The sequence below is a fragment of the Chiloscyllium plagiosum genome, chromosome 13 (assembly GCF_004010195.1).
Source record: "Chiloscyllium plagiosum isolate BGI_BamShark_2017 chromosome 13, ASM401019v2, whole genome shotgun sequence".
NCBI lineage: Eukaryota > Metazoa > Chordata > Chondrichthyes > Orectolobiformes > Hemiscylliidae > Chiloscyllium > Chiloscyllium plagiosum.
Window position 1 is genome coordinate 6,835,186 of NC_057722.1, and position 26,982 is coordinate 6,862,167.

Consider the following 26,982-nt stretch of genomic DNA (forward strand, 5'->3'; position numbering starts at 1 on the left):
CCCTCCGATTTCCCCATCTCCCCCTCCGATTTCCCCTTCTCTCCCTCCGATTTCCCCTTCTCTCCCTCCGATTTCCCCCTTCTCTTCCCTTGGCCCCTCTGATTTCCTCTCGGGCTCCTGCCGCATTCTCTCTATCTTTGCTTGGTTCTCCTTAGGCTGGGCCCGGCCGGTGGAGAATGACTCCACTGGTTTCAGTTCCTGGTATAAGAGAGGGGTTGTGGGTGGGTGTTTGAGAAACAGAAACCTGAAATCCCTCCACCACTTTGGAGAACCTGAACAGATGACCGCTGTTCTGTCCACCCTTGGATGGGGGTAGGGTGGGCTGGGACGTCATGGTGGTATTGGGGATGTCAGAGTGATGGGCTGTGGCGGAGGGGTGGCTAAGTTAACTCAGAGAGATGGCATGCCTGCCACATTGTGTACAGTCGCTAGTCAGAGATAACTTGTCTTTGGGCCAGACAGGTACTGGACCAGAGGTGTGTGTGGCTGAGCTGTGCATTTTCAGGCAGCTCTTTGTACTGTACAGGTAGAGTGATAGGTGGGTGTTAACTTATTGAAGTGCAGGGTAACTATAGCGATTGGGGTAAACAGCGTCTGGCCTTGGCACTGTTTGTATTCAGCACAGGCTTGTGTCTCTCAGTCTCTTCCTGTTCTGTCACACCGTCACAGATTTTAGTGAAAGGTTTGTACTATGTTCCTCCTCCTGAATCTCTTGTCTTTTTTCTGTTTTCTCCCCCTGTGTAAATGTTTCTGGTATCTTCCACCTCCTATTTGGCGACTTCCTTCATATCATGTCTGCCTCCAGGTTGGAGTGTCAGTTTGCAGGAGCTTTATCACTATGGCAACAGAAACTGATACTGCATCTCAGTGAGTACATGCGTGTTTGTGTGTGAGATTGGGTTCCTCAGCTTCTTTTAATGCGAACTCATTGCTGCAGATCAGAGCAATGGTTGTTGCTTTCCAGATTCTTGCCCTACCCTTGTCAGACTGTGCCAGAGCTGCCCTGAACACTCTGCTCATTTCTAGGAAGAGGGTATCGGTTGTTTATTTTCCTGAGGTTGCTTGAAGGTGGTGTGTTTGGAGTAGGTTGTGGAGTTGTGAGTTCACAGTTGGCGATGGAATTGGTTCTGGAAGAGGGATAGGCTCCTTGTTGGAGGAATCCACCACAGGACAACCTTTCCCATTCAGAATGCCCCCCACAGAGAGTGGTGGGTGCGTGGAATTCACTGCCAGCGATGGCAGTACAGTCAGATGTGATGGGCTGTGGCGGAGGGGTGGCTAAGTTAACTCAGAGAGTGGCATGCCTGCCACATTGTGTACAGGCATGTAGGGACATTGAAACGATTCTTGGCTAGGTACGTGGATGATAGTACAATGAAGGGTATGTAGGTCAGTTTGATCTTAGGGTAGGATAACAGGCTGGCACAACATCGAAGGCTGAAGGGCCTGTGCTGCACTGTTCTATATTCTAAAGGGCACCCATGCCATTTGTATTGCCAACAGGGCACCAGGAATCTTGCAGCTTGCATCAGGGTAGGGGAACATGTGAGTCTGGCTATAAAGTAGCATGGCTGATTCTTAACTGTGTTGTGAAATGGCCACTCATTTCAAGGGCAATTAAGGATGTGCCCATATCCCATGGAAGGATAATTATTAAAACTTCCTTCTGTTTTCTGGCACTAAGTCACACACATACCTCCTGAGGGGAATGGGAAGAAGGGACACTCAGTGGTCCACGGCTCCATTCTCCTCACATGTTGCCAACACAGAGGCTTGGTACTTCCCTGACTATAGGACTGTTTGAAGGCAACATTATCTTCTGTATTTCCTCGCTCTAGAGTCAACAACAGTGTCAGAGGAGGGGAGGACTATAACATTTCTCACAGCAAACCCACCATATCAGCCACTCCACTGCACTGCAAAATTGGTTCAACTTGCAAAAGGCAATTGGGAATGGACTCACAAGGTAAAGGGTTGCAAGGGGACTAATTGGATAGGCCTTCCAAAAAGCTGGCACAGATTCGATAGGCTGAATGGCCCCCTTCATTGTAAGACTATGTGCTTTTAAACGCCTTCATTATATCAACCATCGATCTGTTTTTTTTTGGACTCAGTCAATCCTGGTGCTACCTGGAACATTTTTATATGGTTATGGTTACCTTGACTAGATTTTTATGACTGGTGGCTCGAGTTGGGGAAATTTCCTACCTTGACAAACCTGGAATGTGTTTGAAGGGCCCATTATTCCTAAATTCTGTCTCCAGAGAGATGATGACTGATAGAATTGGGCTCACTAACTCTGGAAGTAGAGAGTAGTTGGCCTTTGGGATGGGTGAATGTCCAGAGAGATCGTTTAGAAAGTCCATCTTTGATCTCTGGGATCTAGCTTTAGAAGCTGTAGCCCTCTTACATTCCTTTCACATCTGCTCCCACCACCATCTCCCCCATTCTCTCATGCTACCTACATGCCACCTACTCAATACCAATTCATTTCCTGCCTTCCCCTTGCCCCATCAAAGCCCCATGTTACATCCATGCCAAGTCCGGACCTTGCCAGTCCCCATATGGCTTCATAATGTCCCATGCATTCCCATAGTAATTCACCCAGGAAAGGCAGACCTTGGGGTCCATTTGAAGAGAAAAAGGATCTTCAGACAGTCAAATACCCTCAATCTTTTTTACAGCTAATCCTTTAATACCATCTTTAAACTGCTAGTCAAACTATGAACTCAATCTCTCACTGATTTGTGTTGTTTTGGCTTTTGAAACTCAGTCAAGCACTGACAACACAAAAACATGGGAAATATGAACAGAGAAACTGTGGGAAAGTGTTTTGTTCTAACCTATACCAGATGACCTGCCAATCAAAGCAGTCTAGCAGACTATTTTTTTAACTCTCACTGATAGCGCAAGTCTTTTTTTCAAGTTTAAATATCAAAGGACAAACTGACACTTAAACAGACTTTGTCCACCTCCTCAAGAGTGTTTCTGTCTATTCAGTCCATTCAGGACTCCTAGCATTGGTTTAAGGCTCTTGAAACTGCCATAACGTGATGTTTTGAACTGAATATGTCCCTGTTGAGTTTGGGTTTGTCACTTGCGCAAATCATGTTGCACACCCCTGTCCTGACACAGGGAAAATTGGATCTGTTGGAAATCAACCTGGGACTTTTGCATCTGGGTCCCACCCAACAATTTAAAAAAAATCTGTGGAGGCTTTCTGACTCTGTGCAAGTTGTCCCGCAATTGTTTCGGCTTCTAAACCTAACCTACAGGTGTATAAAAAATAAAGCGGTTTGTAGCGAGCCCTTGCAATGTGTCACTTCAAGGAGAGTGGAGACTGAGGTTTAAAGGGTGGTAATGATCTTATGTCAGTTTTCATTAACCTATCAGTTCTATACTAAGAGGGTAGTGCATCTATAGCTTTATAAATGGTCACTTAGTCTTTTAGTTTAAATTTAGTTTCTTGAGCACGTACTTTCATGCATATTGCAGCAGTGTTAGTTGCATTTGTCCTGTGCGATTGTTCTAAGACAAACGGTAGTCTTGTGTGCCTTGGCATGTTGTTTGGTCAGTTGTTTCCAAGCACTCGGTAGCAACTGATACAACATAGCTGCACAGAGGGAATATTTGTTGTTTGCTGCAGTTTTGGACCTGGACCCAGCCTATAAAAAGAATGGTAAGGACTCAAGAATTAATTGTGACTTGTGTAGTGTGTGCCGTAGAGTCATAGGAACGTAGGAACATTGGAATGAGGAGCAGGGCTAGGCTATTCGTCCCTTCAACCCTACTCCACCATTCTATAAGATCATGACTGATCATCACCTTCCTGTGCGTTCCACCCCCTTCCTCATGGCCCCCGATCCCCTTGACTATCAAAACTCTACCTAACTCTGCCTCGAATAAATTCAGTGATCCAGCGTACACAAATTTCTGAGGAAGAGAATTCCACAGACAAACAGTCTTCTGAGAGAAATACAATTCTCCTGATCTCCGTCTCAAAAGGGCGACCGCTTATTCTTAAACTGTGTCTGCTTGTTCTTACCTTACCCATGAGAGGAAACATCATTTCAGGATCCACTAATCAAGTCACCGGTGGAAATTACATGTTACAGTAAAATCTCGTACCGCTCTGCATTATGAGACATGTCAAAAATCCTAAAGTGATACTTCATGGAACTTTGTGAATCCATGGCTATTTAATGCTAACTACTCTCCCTTGAAACTGCTTCTGAATAGAGTGGTACTTGGCGTGTTTGCTCATCCCAAGGTTGTGGATATTGATATATATCAACATTATTGGATCTCCAGGTCTATGCGGTTGACAATGTTCGAGTGATCAATGACCCACTGACAGAACACCAACAACTCTCACTATAGCTGATTTTGAATTAGATGATTCGATGTGCACATCCAATCAAAAAAGATGAAAAAGGAACAGAATGATTTTGAATGATTGCCAGCCAAGCTGGACATAGATGAATAATCCTTGACTTGCTGCTTATAAGTTGTGTCCTGCATGCTATTGGACTGAGGGGAGGTGGCAGCTTTAAGGTGTACCAAGATACCCATGCATTGAAACCGTGCAGTCTGAGAGTCTGCAGTGTAGTTATGAATTATAGAATCCTTACAGTGTGGAAACAGGCCCTTCGGCCCAACAAGTCCACACCGGCTCTCTGAAGACCATCCCACCCAAACCCATTCCCCCACTCAACATTTACCCCTTACTTAGTGCATCTAACCCACACATCCCTGAACATTATGGGCAATTTAGCATGGCCTATTCACCTGACTTGCACATCTTTGGACTGCGGGTAGAAACTGGAGCACCCGGAGGAAACCCACGCAGACACGGGGAGAATGTGCAAACTCTACAGGCAGTCGCGTGAGGCTGGGATCAAACCCAACTCCCTGGTGCTGTGAGGCAGCAGTGCTGACCACTGAGCCACTCTGCCGCCCTGAGTTAAATCCCTTGTTTGGCCTTTAATAAAACTTGAGCTCCAGGCTGTCAACACAGGTGTAGGCCTGAAGAGGGTGAGAATTTACTCCAAGTAAAACATTATAGGAGTTAAACATACATTTGTAATTTAGTTATATTTTATTCCTTTGAGTTGGTGCCTATATCTAATTGGTAATTTTCATTCTCACTTTTCTTGCTTTTGATTGATTTGATTGGTTTTCTTTGTTGTCATCTTGTGATTGGGTAATCACAGCCTATCATGTAGACATATGTGCAATTTTAAAGCTGTGACAATTGAAATATAATAGAAAGTAAAAGATTTCACATTTGCCTAGTAACTTCTCATAATATCATGTTTTTCCTTTGGAAATCTCTTTATCATGTGGTTTGATTAGATTACATTACAGTGTGGAAACAGGCCCTTTGGCCCAACATGTCCACACCGACCCGCCGAAGCGCAACCCACCCATGCCCCTACATTTACCCCTTACCTAACACTACGGGCAATTTAGCATGGCCAATTCACCTGACCTGCACATCTTTGGACTGTGGGAGGAAACCGGAGGAAACCCACACAGACATGGGGAGAACGTGCAAACTCTACACAGTCAGTCGCCTGAGGCGGGAATTGAACCTGGGTCTCCAGCGCTGTGAGGCAGCAGTGCTAACCACTGTGCCACCCACCATGTCACAGACAATTTGGGTTTGAGACACACTGGGTGTGCGGAAGGTAAAGTCAAGAACTATCTTCAGGCTTCAACTTAATAGTAACACTATCTATTAGATATTAATTCTAAATATTCCTTTGTGTGATTATCACAGCTATACCTGGCTCTGTTCTTACAGTTACAAAATATAAGCGTATCTTCTCTGTGTGTTCATATCCATGCATTTATATGAATCTTCCAGAATTCTAGTTAACTGTAGTGTAGTACAGTGTAATGTAGTCCAACTCTACCTACACTGTGCTATTTACACTCAGTGATGTGCAGCTCTGGGACATCATTGGAAGGCTGCTCCGTGGGACAACAACTTCCACCTTGAGTACCTTGTCACGAACCGCGGATACTTTCCAAAAATACTTGGGAATGATATTAACAAGGTAGAAGCCCAGAAATGCTGGGAAAATTCCAGCTGAGACGAAGAGATTAGGAACCTTGTGCTGTTTTTCTATGATAGCTGTGTCTAGTGTAGACCCTCCTCACCATTGCCCCCTTTGTTCAGACTGGTTAACAGAACTGAATTGAATTGAATTTATTTATTGTCATGTGCACTGAGGCACAGTGAAAGGCTTTGCCTTGCGGGCAATACAGGCAGATCACAGAGTTAAGTAGCGTAGATAAGTAAATAATAGGTAAACAGCAGCAAAAACAAAAACACAGTTACAGGCAAATGTTGAGAGTTTAAGAAAGATCAAAAGATCTGCATTTAACAAGTGAAATGAAAAGAAAACCTGGATGCTGAAGACAGAAATTGCATGGAAACCTCAACAGGTCTGTTAGTTTCCGTGACGAGAAAATAGAGTTAAAGTTTTGGGTGCAGTGACCCTCTTACAGGCAAGCTGTTTTAACAAGCTGTTTTGAATTTGCAAAACAACAGCAAATATAAACTGTTGCAGCACAGCAATATTATTATCGGGGGGCTTGGATGATTGTCAGGAGTTATTCTGTAATTTCAGATTGCATGTACTTTCTTGCACAGTGCAGGAGACTGGCCAAGTGCCACCTTTAGGTTTGTCTTCTATAAAATAAATGACATTGTAAATTTATATGAGGAGTGTTAAGTAATTTTTATATGATAATGCTAGCAAAAGGCCTACAAAGCATTTTTGTAACCCACCTTCCCTGTATCCCATTCCCCGCGGGAGTATAACTGACTCACATATCTGCTAGCCTATGCTACACACTCTCTTGCTTTCTTTTTCTCTCAGACTCTCTCCTCCTCATTCTTGGCACCTCCAGCCCTACTCTTGGCAGCTATCCCCTCTCCCAGCACCTTCTTTTCCCTCCCAACACCATCTCAATGTATCAAATATCTTCTCCTCTCTTTCCCTCTCTGTCTATCTTTCTCTCTGGTTCTCTGTGAATTTCTCTCATTCCCCCTTTCATTCTCTCTTTTCCTTGTCATTTTGGTAGGAGCAGGTTGTGTGTAATGTGGAAGAGCTCATGGTGCTGCTTGGTATTTGTCTGTACATGTACTGAGGATATCTGACTTGTTTACACTTGAGTGTCTGTGTTCAGATCTTTGCAGCAGTATAGGAAGTGACTTAACAGGTTTTCTCCTTCAAACTGCAGCTTCCCTTCTGAGCCTTGGGGAGTTCCATGAATCTCAAATGCACTTGATCGACTTGATATAGTATTTAACAGAGCAAAATGCTTCACGAAGGCCACTTTGGCATGGTGGCTAAGTGGTCAGCGTTGCTGCCTCACAGCACCAGGGATCCAGGTTTGATTCCAGCTTCAGACGACAGTGCAAACTCCACATACACATTCTCCTCGTGTCTGCGTGGGTTTCCTCCGGGTGCTGTGGTTTCCTCTCACAGTCCAAAGACGTGCAAGTAGTTGGATTGGCCATGCTTGCCTGTAGTAACAAGGGATGTGTAGGCTAGGTGGATTAGTCATGGGTTAAGGGGGTGGGGTGAGTGTGGTGGGATGCTGTTTGAAAGGTTGGTGTTGACTCAATGGGCTGAATGGCGTGTTTCTACAATTCTATAAAGGGGAAGTTGATTTATCGTCAAAGATGTGAATTTCCAGGAAACTTCTGCTGTGGATTGGGGAGCACTGTGGTTCAGGGAAAATGACCCCACATTCTGGGATAACCTGCCTATCCAGATTTTTATTGAGTCACCTACCACATTCTGGACCACTATGTCCCTCCAACTGAAGGGTAGGGGATGGTAAAAGATGGATATTTGGTGCAGTGTGGAGTTTGTAGTAGTTGGGGCTGGGACCATTGAGATATGGAGCCACTGGCAGATGGGAGCAGAGCTTTCATTTGTTGTTGGGCAGAGATACAGTGAAGCTTGACTAGCGCAGGGCGACATGTCATAGGATGATGCGGATGAAGGAATTTCGGAGGCGTTGCATGTCCGTATGATGGAGTGTGGGAGGCTGGTGAAGAGGGAAAGAGAGAGGAAGTACTTGTAGTTGGAGGGATTGGTAGGGGCTTTGGCAGTGGGTTTGGGGCCAGCTTGGGGAATGGGTGATGTACACATAGTATGGCTCAACTCAGTCAATAGGGTAATTTAGCTTAGCATGGCTGAAAGAAAGCATCTGGAGAGAGGTGCTGTTGGACAGATTAGGAGTGATCGAGTTGTGAATGAGGAAATATTCTGTCAGTTTAGATGAGCCAGAGCTAGTGAGAGTGTTGTCCACTGTATATGTAGACATGTATGGATAATGTCATTATACTGTAAGACGTAGGTGCAGAAGTAGGTCTTTCAGCTCATTGAGTGCATTGCAGTATTCAATGAGATTATGGCCAATCTGATAATCCTCAACTCCACTTCTCTGCCTTACTCCTGTAACCCTTGATTCATTTAAAATCTATCTCAACCTAAATTATTCATAATGGTGTAGTCTCAACAGCCCTCTGTGGTAATTAATTCCACAGATCCACAACCCTCTGAGAGAAGAAATTCCTCTGCATCTCTGTCTTAAATCTAATATCATTTATTGTATCCGTTGCTCCCGATGCGGTCTCCTCTACATTGGGGAGACTGGGCGCCTCCTAGCAGAGCGCTTTAGGGAACATCTCCGGGACACTCGCACCAATCAACCAAACCGCCCCGTGGCCCAACATTTCAACTCCACCTCCCACTCTGCCGAGGACATGGAGGTCCTGGGCCTCCACCACCGCCGCCCCCTCACCACCAGACGCCTGGAAGAAGAATGTACTGATGAAGGGCTTTTGCCCGAAACGTCGATTTTGCTGCTCGTCGGATGCTGCCTGAACTGCTGTGCTCTTCCAGCACCACTAATCCAGAATCTGGTTTCCAGCATCTGCAGTCATTGTTTTTATCTCTGTCTTAAATCTGAGACTAAGCCCTCTGACCCTTGACTCTTCCACAAGGGGAGATGGCCTCTCTACATCTACCCCGTCAAGTCCCCTGAGAATCTTGTGTGTTTCAATAAGGTCACCTCTCATTCTTCTAAACTCCAGCTATGAATGTGGACTGGGGAGCTGTTTGTGCTTTGACATGCAGAGGAGTGTTGAGGATTGAGGAGGAGGTAGCTTGTCATTGAGGAGGCTGAGACTGTGCTCACTGCCCAGGAGATACCAGGAGGACTTCATTGTGAGGAGCCTAGAGATACCTTATTGTTGAAAGTGGTCTCTCTGGCCAGACAAGGGAGGTGCGTCCAGAAGCTTATATTATTCAGTGTTCAGAATATGAAAAGACAAAAGTATAGAATAACAGTGGGGACAGTGAACAAACTGTGACAGAGATGAGCTTTGAAGAACTGAGGTAAGGATGATGTTGAACAGATCAAGAGTAACATCTGAGTGAGCTTGTCAGAGGAAACAAAGTGTGGGTACAATAGGAGAATCATAGAATAAAATCCCTACAGGACCAAAGAGGCCATTTGGCCCATCCTGTCTGCATCAAAGAGTAGCCCATCCAACCGAGCTCCCAGCCCTATACTCATAACCCCACATTTTCCATGGCTAACACACCTAACCCTGGATATTATGGGACAGCCCACCTACCCTGCACACCTTTGGACTGTGGGAAAAAAACCCCATGCAGTCAAGTGGCAAATATGCAAAGTCCACACAGACTGTTAGCTGAGGCTGGAATCAAACCCAGGTCCCTGGCGCTGTGAGGTAAATGTGCTAACCATTGAGCTACTTGCAGAATCTATGAATCATGTCCTTCTCCAGGTGAGGCTGATGATGAGGGATCAGCCATGAGCATGGTATTCTGGAAGGTAGACTTGCCAGTAAAACAAATCATGCACATGCAAACCAATGAGAGTGGTGTCAGGGGTGAGGGGTGGTTGATCTTCCCTTCTGGAATACTTAGGCTTGTTGCCAGCTATGGCACAAGTGAGACAGCAGAGAGGGTGCCTTTGTGATGAAGTTACTGCCAACAGCAAAGATAGTCTTCATGCAAAAGGTCTGTTACTATGCTGTATATCTTTCTGACTCTATAATTGCAGAATGTGCCAGTCAGAATAGAGAATTACCAACCACAGATTCCATAATACTCACTGAATCTGTCTGGAGGGATCTGAAATCAGGGTGTACCTTTCATTGTGCCTGTTCTGAAAACAAATGACTTGCATTTATATAGTGCCTTTCACAACCATTTTAAAGTGCTCTAAAAGCCAATTAAGTCATGTTTTGATGTGTAGTGACTGCTGTAATGTGAGCAACCTGACGATCAGTTTGTACACAGCAAGCTCCCACGCAGTAATAAGAAAATGCCCTATTTTAGTGATGCTAATCAGGGTGTAGCATTGTTGAATTCTTTTTCCTGAGATCCTTACATACTTGATCCAACTGCAACATGCCAACTTCTGTGAACAAGCACAATTTATTAAGCACAGTACAGTACAAGCTTTGGAGCAACCCTGAATATTCTTCGCCATGCTTGTGAGGCGTGTCCAGGGAAGCTCTCTGAACAAAATAAACAGTCCTTCCTTTATACAAAATCTTTACCTCACAGTTCGTAATGCCCACAAAACAACCCCCAGTTACTCCCTCACAGTCGCATGCCATTCAAGATACAATGCAGTGACCACCTCACCTCCAGGAACAATGCAATACAAATCATTCCTTCCTGGTCAAATCTGTTGCAAATCAATTTTTTTTTGTAACTGTAGGGGAGTAGTCAAATTCCAGCTCTAATATTCTTATTGATTTCTGAATAGGGGATGAAAATGTAAATAGTAGGAGATGACAATGTAAACTGGCTTCTGAGTAACGAGGAAATGGCCATGCAAATGGCATTGAATGCTGAGAGATGGGAATGAGATTTCCTTACAATCGACCTGCAAATCAGAGACATCCCACCCTAGCCTCGGGACATCCAATTTCCTGCAGGTCAGCAGAGCAAGTTAACTCTTTGATATCACAGTATTGTCCAGGACAGCAAGGACAATTTCCTTGCTCTTCAAAATGGCACTATTGGATCTCTAGCGTCCACTTGAGGCAGATAGGCCCGAAATTCAACTGTAAAGACAGCACCTCTTGCGATTCAATGTTCCCTCCTCTGAGTTGCTGTGGGATTGATGTACAAAACATCGCAAATAGAGGAGGCTGTGTAGTGCTGTATCTAATATTTGGTTGAAGTTGATTCTTTACCCAGGAAACTTTTTATTTTCTGATAACTATAGGACCAGGCGTGTTCTGGTTGATCAAGAGGTCCACGTAATCAATGTATAAACAGAATGCTGGGTTGTACACATCATTGTTCTACTGTATTTACAGCATAAATTACTTAAATAATAAAGCAACTTTGTCTTAAATAAAACTTACTGGAAGAGAGCGTTCTCACTCACAACCTCAACTGACTACTCGTGGTAGGGTGTGGTATTTGAGGATAAATTACCTAAAAAAACCCTAACAAGATTGATAATGTAACTGAGCTTTCAGTGAAGCAGCAAATCCCATTGCAAAACATTATCATTTAACTTTGCATAGACATTGTGCTGATGAGTACATAGTTATCAATACAAATGGAATGAGTAAATCCCGACAGAGTATAATTATTTCAGGGCAGCTGGTTAGCTCAGTTGGCTAGATGGCAAGCATGCGGTGTGCGTTTCAATGCCTGTTCAGCTGAATTAAACTCGGGAATTGCTTACGTGTTCCGTTGAAGACTCAAGACATAAACAATGCTTTAGGAATTCACAAATCATCAAAGATACGATCTGCAGACAATGTCTTCAGGCTAAAACTTAAACCCAGAACAAAGTTAATTCGAGTAAAAATGATTGTACACAACAACATCTCAACAGTAACCTGGGTTTGGGTCAATATTTTTTGTGGTCATTCAATTGAACAACAAGTAAATTTATACTGAGGTAAATAAAGTAAAAATAACTATAATTGTTGGACAAATATGAGAGTAAACTTTGCAGTATTTGTGGTACATAATGTTTGCCGGTTTGTTGAGAGTGTTGGTTTATAAGATGCTATTGGTTAAAACTAACTCTGCTGTACACTACTTATAGTGGGACTATGGGAGGGAAGAAGGGATGGGAGGAACAAAAGATGCCTTGAATATTTCTTGGGTTAACTGAGGGGGTTGAGTTGGTGTATCGGGTCTGCTCGGGGGAGGGGAGGGTTGAGGGTTAAATCTGTGTGGAGACTGCTGTTTGAAACAAAAGTTGGCTCCTCTGACTGTGTGTCGTTTCCTCCCTCTCTTGTAGCCTTTTCTCAGCAACGTTTATTATCCCCCGCAATTTCACTGGGAGAGACCGCAGCATTGCCGAGTGGCAGAGTTCATGATAGCACCGCAGGGCGTGTACACAGGAACAGGGATGGGCTTTGGAGCATTGTCGCTGGGCACTGCTTTCAAATTCCGGTCAAGGCACGAAGGTGTGGACTGGAGGCGATTCAGCGCCATCGATGTGGACAGGGTGGCCAGAGAACTGGACGTTGCCACCCTCCAGGAGAACATCATGAGCGTGACCTTTTGCAACCTGGACTCCGAGAGGTGCCAGTGGTGCCAGAACGCCGTGGACCCGGTCCTGCTGAAGGTGTTCAAGCTGGCCCAGCTGAACACAGAGTATCTGCTGCACTCTCAGGAGCTCTTCACCAGCAGCATCCAGGCACTGGAGGAGCAGCTGCAGACTCTGACTGAAGAACTGGAGAAGAGCAAGCAGGAAATGGTCAAGCAGGCGGAGGAGCTGAAGGCTGTGAAGGAGGAAAGCCGACGGCGGAAGAAGATGATCACGACTCTTCAGCTCCTTGTGCAGGCAGGAGCCAATAACTATCACAAGGTATCTCTACCTCAGCGCCAACTGCGAAGGGTGGGTTTGATTATATGTGTGCGAGAGACAGAGGGTTGGAAAACTGTTTAATCACGATACCTATCCATCATCCTTTGAATTCCATCCCTATGAGCACATAATCAAAGTTTGTGAGAATCTCATAACGTACATAGTAACAGAAAGGAGGTGCAGGGCTTTATAACGGTCTTCTGTCTCTTCGGATTCCAAGATGGCAGCCAGCTGAAAAACACTGTCATGTATTATGCAGAAACTTGTCTCTAGGTTGTTTGACGAAGAAATGGAGGCCATTTCTGCTTGGAGAAGGTAGGTTAGCTGAGTTGGTGGGGTGGCTGGTTTGCTGATGCTAAGTGACACCAGTAGGGCGGCATGATGGCTCAGTGGTTAGCACAGCATCAGGGACCCAGGTTCGGTTCTAGTGATTGTCTGTGTGGAGTTTGCACATTCTCCCGTGTCTGATATGGGGTGAAGAAGGCATTTGGCACACTTGCCTTCATTGATCAGAACATTGAGTACAGGAGTTGGGACATCATGTTACAGTTGTACAAGACATTGGTGAGGCCACTTGTGGAGTACTGTGTGCAATTCTGGATGCCTTGCTATAGGAAGGATTTTATTAAACTGTAAAGGGGACAGAGAAGATTTACAAAGATGTTACCAAGACTGGAAGTTTTGAGTTATAAGGAGAGATTCTGAATTGGCTGGGGCTTTTTCCCTAGAGCATTGGAGGCTGAAGGGTGACCTTATAGAACTTTATAAAATCATGAGGAGCATTGATAACTTGAATAGCTAAAGTCTTTTTCCTAGGAAAGGGGAGTCCAAAACTTTAGGGCATAGGTTTAAGGTAAGAGGGAAAAGATTTAAAAGAAACCTGAGGGACAACTTTTTCATAGAGGGTGGTGTGTGTATTGGAAGAGCCCCCAGAGGAGGTGGTAGAGGTGGATACCGTTGCAAGGATTGTAACAAGATCAGACAGGTGGACCTCATAGAATATGATTTCCCCGATTGGGGCTGTTAATCTGGTCCAATCAGGGAGCTGTGGCTGACAGATAAAAACAGGAGTGTCGGGATTTGAAGTTCCTCATTTCCCTGAAAACTGGTTGAATGTTAGGGTTTGGGGCCTGGCTTTGCCATTCCTCTCCCCTGTAAAATTGCTGTTTCTCTGTATACAGCTGTTAATGTTAATTGTTTTGTAAACTGTGAATTGTTTAATAAAATTAAAAAAAAACAGGAGTGTCAGGGAAGGAGGGCTCTGCAGCAAATAGGATTCTACTAATCCCAGCTGCTTTGCCTCTCAATGTCCACCTCTCTGAAACACCATTTTGTACCATCATAGGGAATTCCCAGACCAGGGAATTTATGGTCAGTTGTCAATACCTCGGAATATCAAGATGCTGAGTGAGGCTGGCGATTGTAGTGGTGTGAGTGCAGAACACATCTGGTACAAACACTCGCCCAAGTCCACCAGTGTCTGGATCGTGGAGAGCAGATGTAGGTCCCCGAGGAATTCCCGATGCACCGACTCTGGGAATTGCCTGAGGAGCTTTAATTTCTGATGGGACATTCCCCAGGTCTGTCTGAAAAAGTCTTTGATTCTCAGCTAAGGTTCGAGTCTTCAGACAAGACTGTGGTACTCACCTGGATAGCTGCCCAAGAAATGTTCGAAAACTCTGAGTCTGTCTTCTGGTTCAAAACTGAATCACTGGTCCACTGCTGTTTGTCATGTATGTAAATGATTTGGATGTGAAAGCAGGAGGAATGGTTCGTAAGTTTGCAGATGACACCAAAATAAGTGATGTAGTGGACAGTGAAGAAGGTTATCTCAGTGTATGAGGGGACCTTGATCAGATGGGCTGATAACTGAGGAGCGATAGACGGAGTTTAATTTAGATAAATGTGAGGTGTTGCATTTTAGTAAGGCAAATCAGGGCCGGACTTATACAATTAATGGGAAGGTCTTAGGGAGTGCTGCTGAACAATTGATCTTGGGGTGCAGGTTCATAGTTCTTGAAGATGGAGTCGCAGGTAAATAGGGTAATTAAGAAGGTGTTTGGTATGCTTGCCTTTATTGATCAGTGCATTGAGTATAGGAGTTGGGAGGTCATGCTGTGGCTGTACAGGACATTGATTAGGCCACTTTTGGAATGCTGCTTTATATTCTGAACTCCCTGCTCTATGAAAGATGTTGTTAAGTTTGAAAGGGTTCAGAAAAGATTTACAAGGATGTTGCCAGAGTTGGAGGATTTGAACTACAGGGAGAGGCTGAATAGGCTGGGGCTGTTTTCTCTGGAGCGTCGGAGGCTGAGGGGTGATCCTATGGAGGTTTATCAAATCATGTGGGGCATGGATGGGATAAATGGACAGAGTCTTTTTTCCCAAGGTAGGGGAGTCCACAACTAGAAAGCATAAGGTTTAGGGTGAGAGGGGAAAGATTTAAAAGAGACCTAAGTGGTAACTTTTTCACGCAGAGGGTGTTGTGTATATGGAATGAGCTGCCAGAGGATGTGGTGAAGGCTGGTACAATTACAACATTTAAAAGGCATCTGGATGGGTATATGAATAAGAAAGGTTTGGAGGGATATGGGCCAAGTGCTGTCAAATGAGAGTAGGTTTATTTATGATATCTGGTTGGCATAGATAGTTGGATGGAAGGGTCTGTTTCCATGTAGTACAACTCAATGACTGTAACTCCCCCCCCCGCCTTAACTACCACACTGGACAATAACCTTACCTTATGGCAGTGAGTGTCATTGAAAAGGGATCTGCCCCCCTCTAAACTGCGTGGCTTTCTGCATAATGTGGAATTATTCCATGTGGGTAGTGTGTTTATGTGATCAGTGTCAGACGCAGGGGTCGTGAGGTTATTCGGAAGATTTGGACCAATAAACAAACAGGGATATCCTTATTGTTGTAAGGCATGTAATTAAGGGCAAGTAGTTCATTCAAAAATGCACGAGTTAATTCTGTTAAGGTGCAAGTATTGCTGGAAGAATAGGGCACAGTAAAGCTCTTTGCCTGAGCACTCTTCAGGATACATCGCAGGAATGTAAAAGGAAAATAACATTTATTCTGTCTTATCAAGTCTGAGCTCACCTTGATGAAGGGAAGTTCTAAAAGATGTGAATCAAATCATTTAACCAAATTAACCCTTGAAGGCACAAGGTGGGTTTCTAAAAATAAATTCAGATTCCAAGGTGTCACATGAAGTGAGTTGAGGCAATCTCAGTCCAAGTCTTAAGGCTGCATTTTCCCTATTGAATGGCTCGCTCAAGTTGGGACTTTTCCTGACATGGCAGACCCACCTTCATATTCTGCCCCAGGGATTGCGTTCTGCCAGGAGGCAGTTTGGAAGTGGGTCAGTATTGGGATGGCTGGTTATAAAATCTGCCTTGATTCTTTGAGACTGCACTCTAGTTTTCTGAAGGGCTGTTGTGCCCACTAGCCATTACCCCTCCACACACTCCCCATGTAATCTCAGACTTTCCATGTCCCCAATATGCCACCTCCTACCTCAGTGTCCCTGCATGCCACCACCCACTTGCATGATTTTCTATATCAGTTCTCATCCCCACAGCCTGTCACCCAGCATCCGATAGGCAGACATCAGGAATCATATGGAGATGAAAAAAAATTTCAAGCTATCAATGCACGTTTAAAAAAAGCCCCACTTTCGTGAAACGCATTCGAACATTTTAAATTCCCTCAAATGATTGACCAGTTATAAAGAACAATTGTATTCTATAATCCCATCAAAGACAAATCATCCTTTAATATCCTCTTAAAACTGTCAATTAAAATGTGAACAGACATTTGAAACTCTCTCAAGCATTCATAATAAGCTAAACTGTTAAAAAAGAACAATTCTTGTGGAAATGTCAACACTGAAGTTTATTGAAACTGTAGGAACAGGTAGTTTTTCTCATCACATGCATTCCAATGGCATGTGTTCTTTCATCCGCAACAGCGTTTCTTTTCATTTGTAAAGGGTTGGGGATGTAATTAACTTAGCATCATGACAGTTAAACACAGACCCTATTCACCATTAAAGAGCATTCACGTCTCTGTAAATGTATGACTCCCACACTGTGGTTCAAGGCCTTTGGAACTCCAAAAAGGGGCCTGTTTATTTGTGGCTGAACTGATTTGCGTTACACACTCCACAGATGATGTCCGCTGTTCCACTCTGTGTATACACCTACAGGAACTAGATCATTCCAGCTTGTCACAACATTGGTATTCATACTTGGGAAGTGTATGAAATAGCTGGCCCAAGAATGAGCTACTTTGTACATCTTCTTCTGAGACTGAGATACATCGGTGAGCATACAGAAAGCAGTGCATTGATGTACAGGAGCTGAGGATATTTGACTCGCACTGTGTGTTAATAATGGAAAGTTCACCACTGTAATTATCTGTCTTGTGATTGTTGAAGCATGTCAGGTAAAGTCTGCTTGTTTCATTGGGTTGTGGGTTACTCACCCTTTTTCTGCCATTAATTTTATTTTCTTTTCCTTACAGTGCCAGTTTTGTGACAAGGCATTCCTGAACTACTCCTTCCTCCAGGGACATGTTGAGCGTCGGCACCCAGAGATTACTGAGGCTGGTAAGAGAGAGAGAGAGGTCCTTCTCACCTTTCCACTCAGGACCTGAAACCAGAAAGGAATGTGCTGGAAGCCGCGGAACCTCACTTAGAGACAGGCCCTTTGGCCCAAACTGGTCCCTGCCGACCAAAATGTCTGTCCATGCTAACCCTATTTCCCTGCACTTGGCCCATATCCTCCTAAACCTTTCCTATCCATTTATTTGTCTCAGTACCTTATAAATGTTGTTAATGTACCTGCCTCAACCACTTCAACTGGCACTCATTCCACGTGTGTACCACCCTCTGTGTAAAAATGTTGCCCCTTAGTGTCCCTTTTATATTTACTCCTCTAACCTTAAACTGATGCCCTTTAGATCATGATTCCCCAACCTTGAGAAAAAGACTGAGTGCATTCACCCTACCCATGCCTCTTATGATCTTATAGACCTCTATAAGGTCCCCCCCCTCAGTCTCCTACGCTCTAAAGAAAAATGTCCGAACTTGACCAACCTCTCCCTATAATTCAGATTGTTGATTCCTGGTAACATCTTCCTTCTGCACTCTTTCCAGTTTAATAACATTCTTCCTATAGTAAGGTGACCAAAACTGAACACAGTACTCCAAGGGCAGCTTCACCAACATCTTGTAGCACTATAACATAACTTCCCAACTGCTATACTCAATGCCCTGACTTGTAGCGCTATTGGCCAGCGAACGTTTCAGGAGCTGTCCTTAGCATTCTCTGTTAGAAACCTCTCGAGCAGAAGTAGACCATTTGGCCCATTCCACCGTTCAACAGATCATGGATAATCCTCTAACACATCGCCATACTCCCTCCTGCTTGCTCCCCATAGCCATTGACATCTTTAGCTTTGAGAACTCTATTTAACTCTTTCTTAAGCATATCCAGTAATTAGCCCTCTTGAACATAGACCCTAGAAACTTGGAGCAAGAGTAGGCCATTCGGCCCTTCCAGCCTGCTCTGCCATTCAGTACGACCATAGCTATCGTAGTGCCATTTTCCCTCTTTCTGCCCATGCCCCTTAATCCCCTTGATATCTAAACAAGTGTAAACTCTTTCTCAAGTCTATTCAGTGACTTGTCCTCCTCTGCATTCTATACCTGTATAGAATTGCACAGGTTGACCACACTTAGAGTGAAGACTTTTTTTTCTCATCTTGGTCCTAAGTAAGCTGCCACTCTGACCTTTGGTTCTAAAGTTCCCAACCAGCGAATGCATTCTCCCTGCATCTAGTCTTTCAAGCCTTGTTAGAATTCTATTCATTTCAGTCAGATCCTCTCTAATCCTTCTTAATTCTGATGAAGCCAGGCCAACTGAAAACAATCTGTCCTCTGTGGTAGTGAATAACCTTCTGTGGTAGAGAACTCCACAGGTTCACACCCTCTGAGTGAAGAACATTCTGATTTAATTTGATTTGATTTATACTTTTGTATTAACTGTGTCTGAATACATGTGACACTAATAAATCACATCAAATTCTCCTCACCTCAGTTCAAAATGGCCTACTCTGTACCTCGAGACCGTGACAGTGTTCTTGTTTGGGTTTTAAGCATCTGTATTTTGTTTTTAAATCAACCTGTTCGGACATGTTGTGACTCATCACCACACCCTGACGTGGATTTAGAACCTGGGCCTCCTGTCCCAGAGGTATGGCCACCACGAGAGCCTATTCTGCACTTTGTTCCTGCTTATTATTTCCATAACTGATTTGGCTTGTTGCTACACCTTTCCACAGCTCTCTCACCCTTTCCTTAATTGGTTCTTAAAATGTTGGGAAGTATGTGTTTAACTACCTCAGTAAGAGGCAACACCAGACTATGGAACTGGAGTCCTCTCAGGGAGGGGCTCAGGGCCCCTTCCATGAAAGGCACTGGTGAACTAGTTGGAATCCTTATGCCATCTACAATCTTTTAGGTTGATTTAATTACCTGCAGCTTGCATTTACCTAGCACCTTTACTGTACCCTTTTGTCTTACTCAAGTATTACATCTCCTCTTGTGACCCCAGGATTCTGGCTTCCTGAACAATTATGCTCCTCTCTTCTGCACTGTCACTCACACTTCTCTCTCTCTCTTTCCCCCTCCTCATTGTCAATTCCAGCCCCTCCCATTCCCTCCTGCCCTGTTACCCACCATCTGTCCAGTTTCCCATCTCCAGCTTCTTCCTCTCACCTCCTGCCGTTCCTCACTTCCGGGCCTATTTCCCCAACCTCTCAAGCTCCGTCTCCCAAATATCAACATTCCCCTCCGCCGTCACTTCAGCTGTCACCGGTCCGTCCCTGATCACCTTCCCCCCCCCCGCCCCCCAACGCGATTTAGTCAGAGCAATGACTGGAAACTCTTGTGAAGGCAGACCTGCTGGTACGTGGCCTCTTGAGATTGTCTCGCTTCACCCTCAACTCAGCCTTTGTTGTGCTTTTCTTTCAGAGAGGAAGAAGAAGCACCGGACGGAGCAGATTGAGGATGAGATCCGGGAGCTCCGGGAGCGGCTGCAGATCAGCCAATCACAGCTCCGGCTCGAGAGGGAGGCTGATTCTCTCCGCCGTGGCCAGGTCAGCGGTCAGCAGCCTCACGCTCATCGCACTGACACAAGACCCTCCATAATAGGAACTCCATAAAAACCTGCCCATACACTTGGTCTTACTCTTCTGTTGAATGTGGGCATCATTGGCTGGGCCAGCATTTATTGCCCGTCCCCGTTACCCTTGAGAAAGTGGCGGTGAGCTGCCTCTTTGAACCACCACAGTGCACCTGCTGTGGTTTGACCCACAATGCCATTAGAGAGGGAATTCCGAGATAATGACCCAGTGACAGTGAAGGAACAGCCATATATTTCCGAGTCAGGAGTGGTGAGTGGTTTGGAGGGAAACTTGCAGGTGCTGGTTTTCCCATGTATCTGCTGCCCTTGTCCTTCTAGGTGGAAGTGGTTTGGAAAATGCTGTCTGAGGATCTTTGGTGAATGTTTGCAGTGTATCTTGAAGATAGTAAACACTGCTGAGTGTCTGTGGTGGGGGGAGTGAATGTTTGCGGATGTGGCCTCAATGAAGAGGCTGCTTTGTCTTGGATGGTGTCAAGCTTCATGAGTGTTTTTGGAGTTGCACTCATCCAGGCAAGTGGGGACTATTCCATCACACTCCTGACTTGTGCCTTTGGACAGGCCTTGGGGAGTCAGGAAGTGAGTTACCTGCTGCACAATTCCTCTAACCTGCTCTTGTGACCACTGTGTTCATGTGGTGAGTCCAGTTGAGTTTCTGGTCAATGGTAGCCTCCAGGCTATGGATAGTGGGAGTTTCAGTGATAGTAACACCATTGAATGTCAAGAACGGTGATTAGATTGTCTCTTATTGGTGATGGTCATTGTTTGGTATTTGTGTGGCATGAATGTTACTTGCCACTTGTCAGCCCAAGCCTGGATATTGTCCAGATCTTGTTGCATTTGAGCATGGACTGCTTCAGGACCTGAAGAGTTGCGAATGGTGCTGAGCATTGTGCAATTATCGGCAAACCTCCCCACTTCTGACTTTATGATGGAGCGAAGGTCATCGATGAAGCGGCTGAGGACACTCCCCTGAGGGGACTCCTGCAGAGATGTCCTGGAGCTGAGATGACTGACCTCCAACAACCACAGTCATCTTCCTATGTGCTAGGGATGAGTCCACCTAGTGGAGAGTTTGCATCCTGATACTGATTGATTCCAGTTTTGTGAGGGCTCCTTGCTGCCACACTCAGTCGAATGCAGCCTTGATGTCAATGGCCATCACTCTTACTTGGCCTCCAGAACTCATCTCCTTAGTCCATGTTTGAACCAAGGCTGTAATGAGGTCAGGAGCTGAGTGGCCCTGGGGGACCCAAACTGGGCGTCCCTGAGCAGGTTATTGCTGAACAGGTACTGCTCAATAGTACTGTTGGTGACACCTTCCATCACTTTACTGATGGTCAAGAGTAGACTGATGGGGCGGTAATTGGCCGAGCTGGGTTTGACCTGCTTTTTGTGTACACAGTATACCTGGGCAATTTTGCACATTGTCAGGTAGATATAAATAATCTGGACCACAAGTCTTGCACACTGTTACTGGAATGTTCTGGGCCTTTGTAGTATTCAGTGTCTTCAGCCGTTTCTTGATGTCACTTGGAGCAGTATTCCCTCTGGGCTGTGTAACTACATTTATGGGCGGCACGGTGGCACAGTGGTTATAACTGCTGCCTCACAGCGCCAGAGACCCGGGTTCAATTCCCGCCTCAGGCGACTAACTGTGTGGAGTTTGCACGTTCTCCCCGTGTCTCCGTGGGTTTCCTCCGGGTGCTCCGGTTTCCTCCCACAGTCCAAAGATGTGCAGGTCAGGTGAATTGGCCATACTAAATTGCCCGTAGTGTTAGGTAAGGGGTAAACGTAAGGGTATGGGTGGGTGGCGCTTCGGCGGGGCGGTGTGGACTTGTTGGGCCGAAGGGCCTGTTTCCACACTGTAAGTAATCTAATCTAATCTAATCTAATCTAATCTAATCGAATCGAATCGAATCGAATCTAATAGCTGCACAACTTATCCAAGATTCTTCCAAGATCCTGTGCTTGCCGAGTGGTGTGATCCGTGTGCCGTGCATTGACTTCCAGTTTCGGAAGTTGCTGGTGCACACGGATATCTGACGTCTGCACACTGATTAAAACATTAGAGGGACTATTGATCTCGAGTGAATTGAATTGGCTGAAGACTGGGCTGTGTCATGCTGGGCACCTCTAGAGGAGGCCAAGATGGATCATCCACTCGGCACTTCTGGCTGAAGATTGCTGTGAATCCTTCAGCCTTGTCTTTTGCACTGATGTGTTGGGCTCTTCCAACGTTGAGCTTGGTGATATTTGTGGAGCCTCTGCCTCCAGTGAGTTGTTTAATTATCCACCACAATTAATGACTGGATATGGCAGAACCCCAGGGCCTAGATCTAATCCATCCCCACAGTGTCAAGGGCAATGACCCTTACCGATGCTGCCGTGGACAGATGCACCTGCAGCCAGCAGACTGGTGAAGGTGAGGTCAAGGAAGTTTTTCCCTCTTGTTGGTTCCCTCACCACCTGCCGCAGAACCTGTCCAGCAGCTATGTCCTTCAGGACCTGACCAGCTCGATCGGTGTTGCTACTGCAGAGCCACTCTTGGTAGTGGATAGTGAAGACCCCCACCCAGAGTATATTCTGTGCCATTGTCACCCTCATAGCTTCCTCCTAGTGTTATTCAACATGGAGGATTCATCAGCCAAGGGAGGGCGGTACATGGTAATCAGCAGGTGGTTTCCTTGCCCATGTTTAACCCTGAAGCCATGAGACTTCATTGAGTCTGGAGTCAATGTTGAGGATTTCCAGAGTAACTCCCTCCTGACTGTATCCCACTGTGCCTCCACATCTGCTGGGTCTGTCCTGCTGGTGAGACAGGACATAGCCAGGGATGGTGATTGTATGTCTAGGACATTATAAGGTATGATTCCATGAAAACGACCATGTTGCTTGATTAGTCTGTGAGACAGCTCTCTGAAGTTTGGTGCTAGCCTCCAGTTGTTAGTGAGGAGGACTTTGCAGGGTCAACAGAGCTGTTTCTATTCTGGTCATTTTGGGTGCATAGATCGATATCTGGTGATCCATTCAGTTTCATTCCTTTGGAATGACTTTGTAATGATTTTATATAACTCGGTGGCTTGATGGGCCATTCAGAAAGCAGTCAGGAGTCAAGCACATTACTGTGGGACTGGGATCACAAATAGGCCAGACTGGATAGGAAGAGCAGATTTTCTTTCTGAAAAGACGCCCTGAGATGGTATCAAGCATCTTGATGGTACCATGCTCCATAGAGTGGAAATCAGAGAGGAAAACTAAGACCAAACCAATCATGGAGAGATGTGGATGCGGTTGTGTTTGAGAAGCATCTGAATGGGAAGGGTTTTGGGAGGGAACTCAAGTACTTACTGCCTGCAAGGCTGAAGGCATGGCCAGCAGGAATGGAGGGAGGGAAATCAGGGATGACGCACAAATCAGGTTAAGGAAGCATGGCAATCCCATAAAGGTGGAGGACTGGAAAGGGTTACAGAGGTAGGGTGTAGAGAGGCCATGGGGAATTGGCAATCGAGGCATTGAGAATAAGTACATGCCATTCAGTACCGAGGTGATGGAGTGTTTGACGGTTGGGGCAGCACGGTGGCTCAGTGGTTAGCACTGCTATCTCACTGCACCAGGCACCAGGGTTCAATCCCACCCTTGGGTAACTGTCTCTGTGTAACTTGTGCACTCTCCCTGTGCATCCGTGGGTTTCCTCAGAGTACTCCTCTAGTTGTGGTTTCCTCCCGCAGTGCAACGATGTGCAGGTTAGCTGGATTGGCCATGGGAAATGGGCGGTTACGGGGATAGGGTAGGGGGATGGGTCTGGATGGGATGTCCTTCAGAAGGTCAGTATGGACTCAATGGGCTGAATGACCTGCTTCCACACTGTAGGCATTCTATGGTTCGATTTTCAAGTGTTAGACTGGGAGGAGCTCTTGATTTGTTTAATGTTGGTTACAATCCTGAATATGGTGTCTCTGATGATGGTGTTGACTGAAGTGGCATTGTTGGTACAGGGCAGGCTTAAAGGGCAGGGGATTTCCTTGAGGTCCTGGGAGGCAACAAGGCTGCTGCTGGCAGCTGTGGATGAGTATGTGCCTGCCTGTACAGTTCAGTACTTGGGTTGCCTATTGAAGCCAGTGATGGAGGTTAGAAGTGGCAATTTGAAACTTGAGTTTAGAAAGTCTTGAGCTCTTAGATTTGTCCAGGATGGACCAGCTCCAGCTACGTGGGCATGCGTTGAGGCTAGGGCACAGATGAATGGGTGTACCAAGTAAGTAGAGAAGGACTCTCATCATTTGGGGGCAGTGTAGCATCTCTGGGTGGTTAGTACTAGAAGCGTTTGAAGTCAAGACCAGTTTTCTTGTGGTGGGAGGGGGGGGGGGGGCGTGGGGGTGGAATAAGGATGCAGTGGTATGTGTGTCATAGGTGAATACAATCCCCTTTGACCTTCTGTTTCAAGTTTTCTGGTTTGAAGAAATAACATGGTGCCTCACAGTGCCGAGGACCCGGGTTCGATTCCAGCCTTGGGACACTGTCTGTGCAGAGTTTGCAAGTTCTCCCCTGTGCCTGCATGGGTTTCCTCCGGGTGCTCCAGTATCCTCCCACAACAATGTGCAGGTTAGGTGAATTGGTCATGCTAAATTGCCCATAATGTCCAGGGACATGTAGATTAGATGTGTTAGTCATGGGGAATGTAGAGTCATGGGGATAGGGTAGGGGGACGGGTTTGGGTCAGGGTGGGATGCTCTTTGGTGAGTAGGTGTGGACTTCTGGGCCAAATGGCCTGTTTCCACGGAGTATGAATTCTATGGATTCTGTGATAAAGCTGGAAACATCGAAACAGTTCCAGCTTTTGTTTTCTCACAGTTCATAAAGATATTCACAATATTTTCTTAACACCGTCAGCCCCTGCAATGAAGAACTTAGCATTGAATAAAACCAATGGAGATTTATCTGTTCAAACCCTTTGGACTTACAGCCATATTCATAGAGTCATACAGCATGGAAACAGACCTTCGGTCCAACTCATCTGCGCTGACCAGATATCTCAATCTGAACTAGTCCCATTTGCCAGCACTTGGCCATTATCCCTGTAAACCCTTCCTATTCATAGAGGACTGCAACAGTTCAAGAATGCAGCTCAATAAATGCCAGTAAAGCCTACATCCCACACATGAATAAATAAACAAAAATCCTATCTATGTCCCTCATGATTTTATAAACCAGGAAAAGGTCACCCCTTCAGCCTCTGATGCTCCATTAGAATTAGTCTTTATTATAACGTGCACTCAAATGAGTGCAGTGAAAAGTTTGTAATTTTCACCTCTTGGCACCATCTTAGAGTCAGGGTACCTAGGTACAGGATACCTGAGTATGGGAGCAAAGTCCCAAGCTCTGCATCCTGTCCTCATAACTGAAAACCCCAGCTCTGTCAACATCGTTGTAAATCTTTTCTGCACTCTCAAGTTTTAACGACATTTTTCCTATGTCAAGGAGACCAGAATTGAACCCAGTATTCCAAAAATGGCCTCACCAATGTCCCGTTCAACCACAACAAGACCTCCCAACTCCTGTACTCAGTGCACTGATCAATAAAGGAAAGCATATCAAACACTGCCTTCAGTATCGTGTCTACCTGCAACTCCACTTTTAAGGAACTATCAATCTGCACTTCAAGGTCTCTTTGTTCAGCAGCACTCCTCAGGGCCGTACCATTAACTGTATAAGTCCTGCCCTGGTGTGCCTTACCAAAATGCAACACCTCATACTTATTTAGATTAAACTCCATCTGCCACTCCTCAGCCCATTGACCCATCTGTTGTACTCTGAGATGACCTTCTTCACTCTCCACCACACCATCTGCAAACTTACTGACCGTACCTCCGATATTCACACCATCTCAACTAGGAATTGGAAGATTCTCGGAGGAGGGAGGAAGATGTAAAAAAGGAGTTTGAGAACTGGAAGGAGGAAGAAAGGAAAAAATTTTTCCAGGAAATGGAGAGCCTAAGACAGGAGCTCCTGGCAGAATTTCAGGATATTGCGGAGAAGAATCAGTCTATTGAAGCGGTGAGTGAAATACTTTCAGTTGATTCCCGTTGAAGTAGTGACTATGTTTCGTGTGGTGTCAGTGATATACCATTGTCTGGGTCATTAAAGATCATTTAGTTTGGCTGACCCTTGCTAATAACCTGTTTCTGATCTTCATGAACAACCTCTCAGTCTACCTTATCTCACCTGGTTAGGAAGGTTTCCCCGTGTCGGTCTGTGTCCGTGTGTTTCCTATGTCAGTCAGTGTCTGCGTGTTACCTGTGTCGGTCAGTGTCTGCGTGTTACCCGTGTCGGTCAGTGTCTGTGTGTTCCCCGTGTCGGTCAGTGTCTGCGTGTTCCCCGTGTCGGTCAGTGTCTGCGTGTTACCCGTGTCGGTCAGTGTCTGTGTGTTCCCCGTGTCGGTCAGTGTCTGTGTGTTCCCCGTGTCGGTCAGTGTCTGCGTGTTCCCCGTGTCGGTCAGTTGTTCCCTGTGTCGGTCAGTGTCTGTGTGTTCCCTGTGTCGGTCAGTGTCTGTGTGTTCCCCGTGTCCGTCAGTGCATGCGTGTTCCCCGTGTCGGTCAGTGTCTGTGTGTTCCCCGTGTCGGTCAGAGTCCGTGTGTTCCCCGCGTCGGTCAGTGTCTGTGTATTCCCCGTGTTGATCAGTGTCTGCGTGTTCCCCGTATCGATCAATGTCTGCGTGCACCCGTGTCGATGAGTGTCTGCGTGTTCGGTCAGTGTCTGTGTGTTCCCCATGTCGATCAGTGTCTGTGTGTTCCCCGTGTCGATCAGAGTCCGTGTGTTCCCCGCGTCGGTCAGTGTCTGTGTATTCCCCGTGTTGATCAGTGTCTGC

At 45.7% G+C, this 26,982-nt stretch overlaps 1 protein-coding gene across 5 annotated transcripts in view; it reads left to right on the forward strand.

The window, feature by feature from the left end:
- Positions 1–26,982, forward strand: part of LOC122555728 (zinc finger protein DZIP1L-like) — a 148,178-nt gene that overhangs the window by 1,913 nt on the left and 119,283 nt on the right. For 2 of the 5 annotated variants that reach the window (XM_043701781.1, XM_043701782.1), the window contains exons 1-5: positions 6,403–6,453; positions 12,337–12,909; positions 17,437–17,521; positions 19,949–20,073; positions 26,010–26,171. In XM_043701781.1, the coding sequence (XP_043557716.1) occupies positions 6,418–6,453; positions 12,337–12,909; positions 17,437–17,521; positions 19,949–20,073; positions 26,010–26,171 (981 nt within the window). In that variant the 5' untranslated portion in view covers positions 6,403–6,417. Of the gene's footprint in view, positions 1–321; positions 683–805; positions 868–6,402; positions 6,454–12,336; positions 12,910–17,436; positions 17,522–19,948; positions 20,074–26,009; positions 26,172–26,982 lie in introns of those variants that run through there. The other 3 variants (XM_043701783.1, XM_043701785.1, XM_043701784.1) reach the window with 3 other exon arrangements.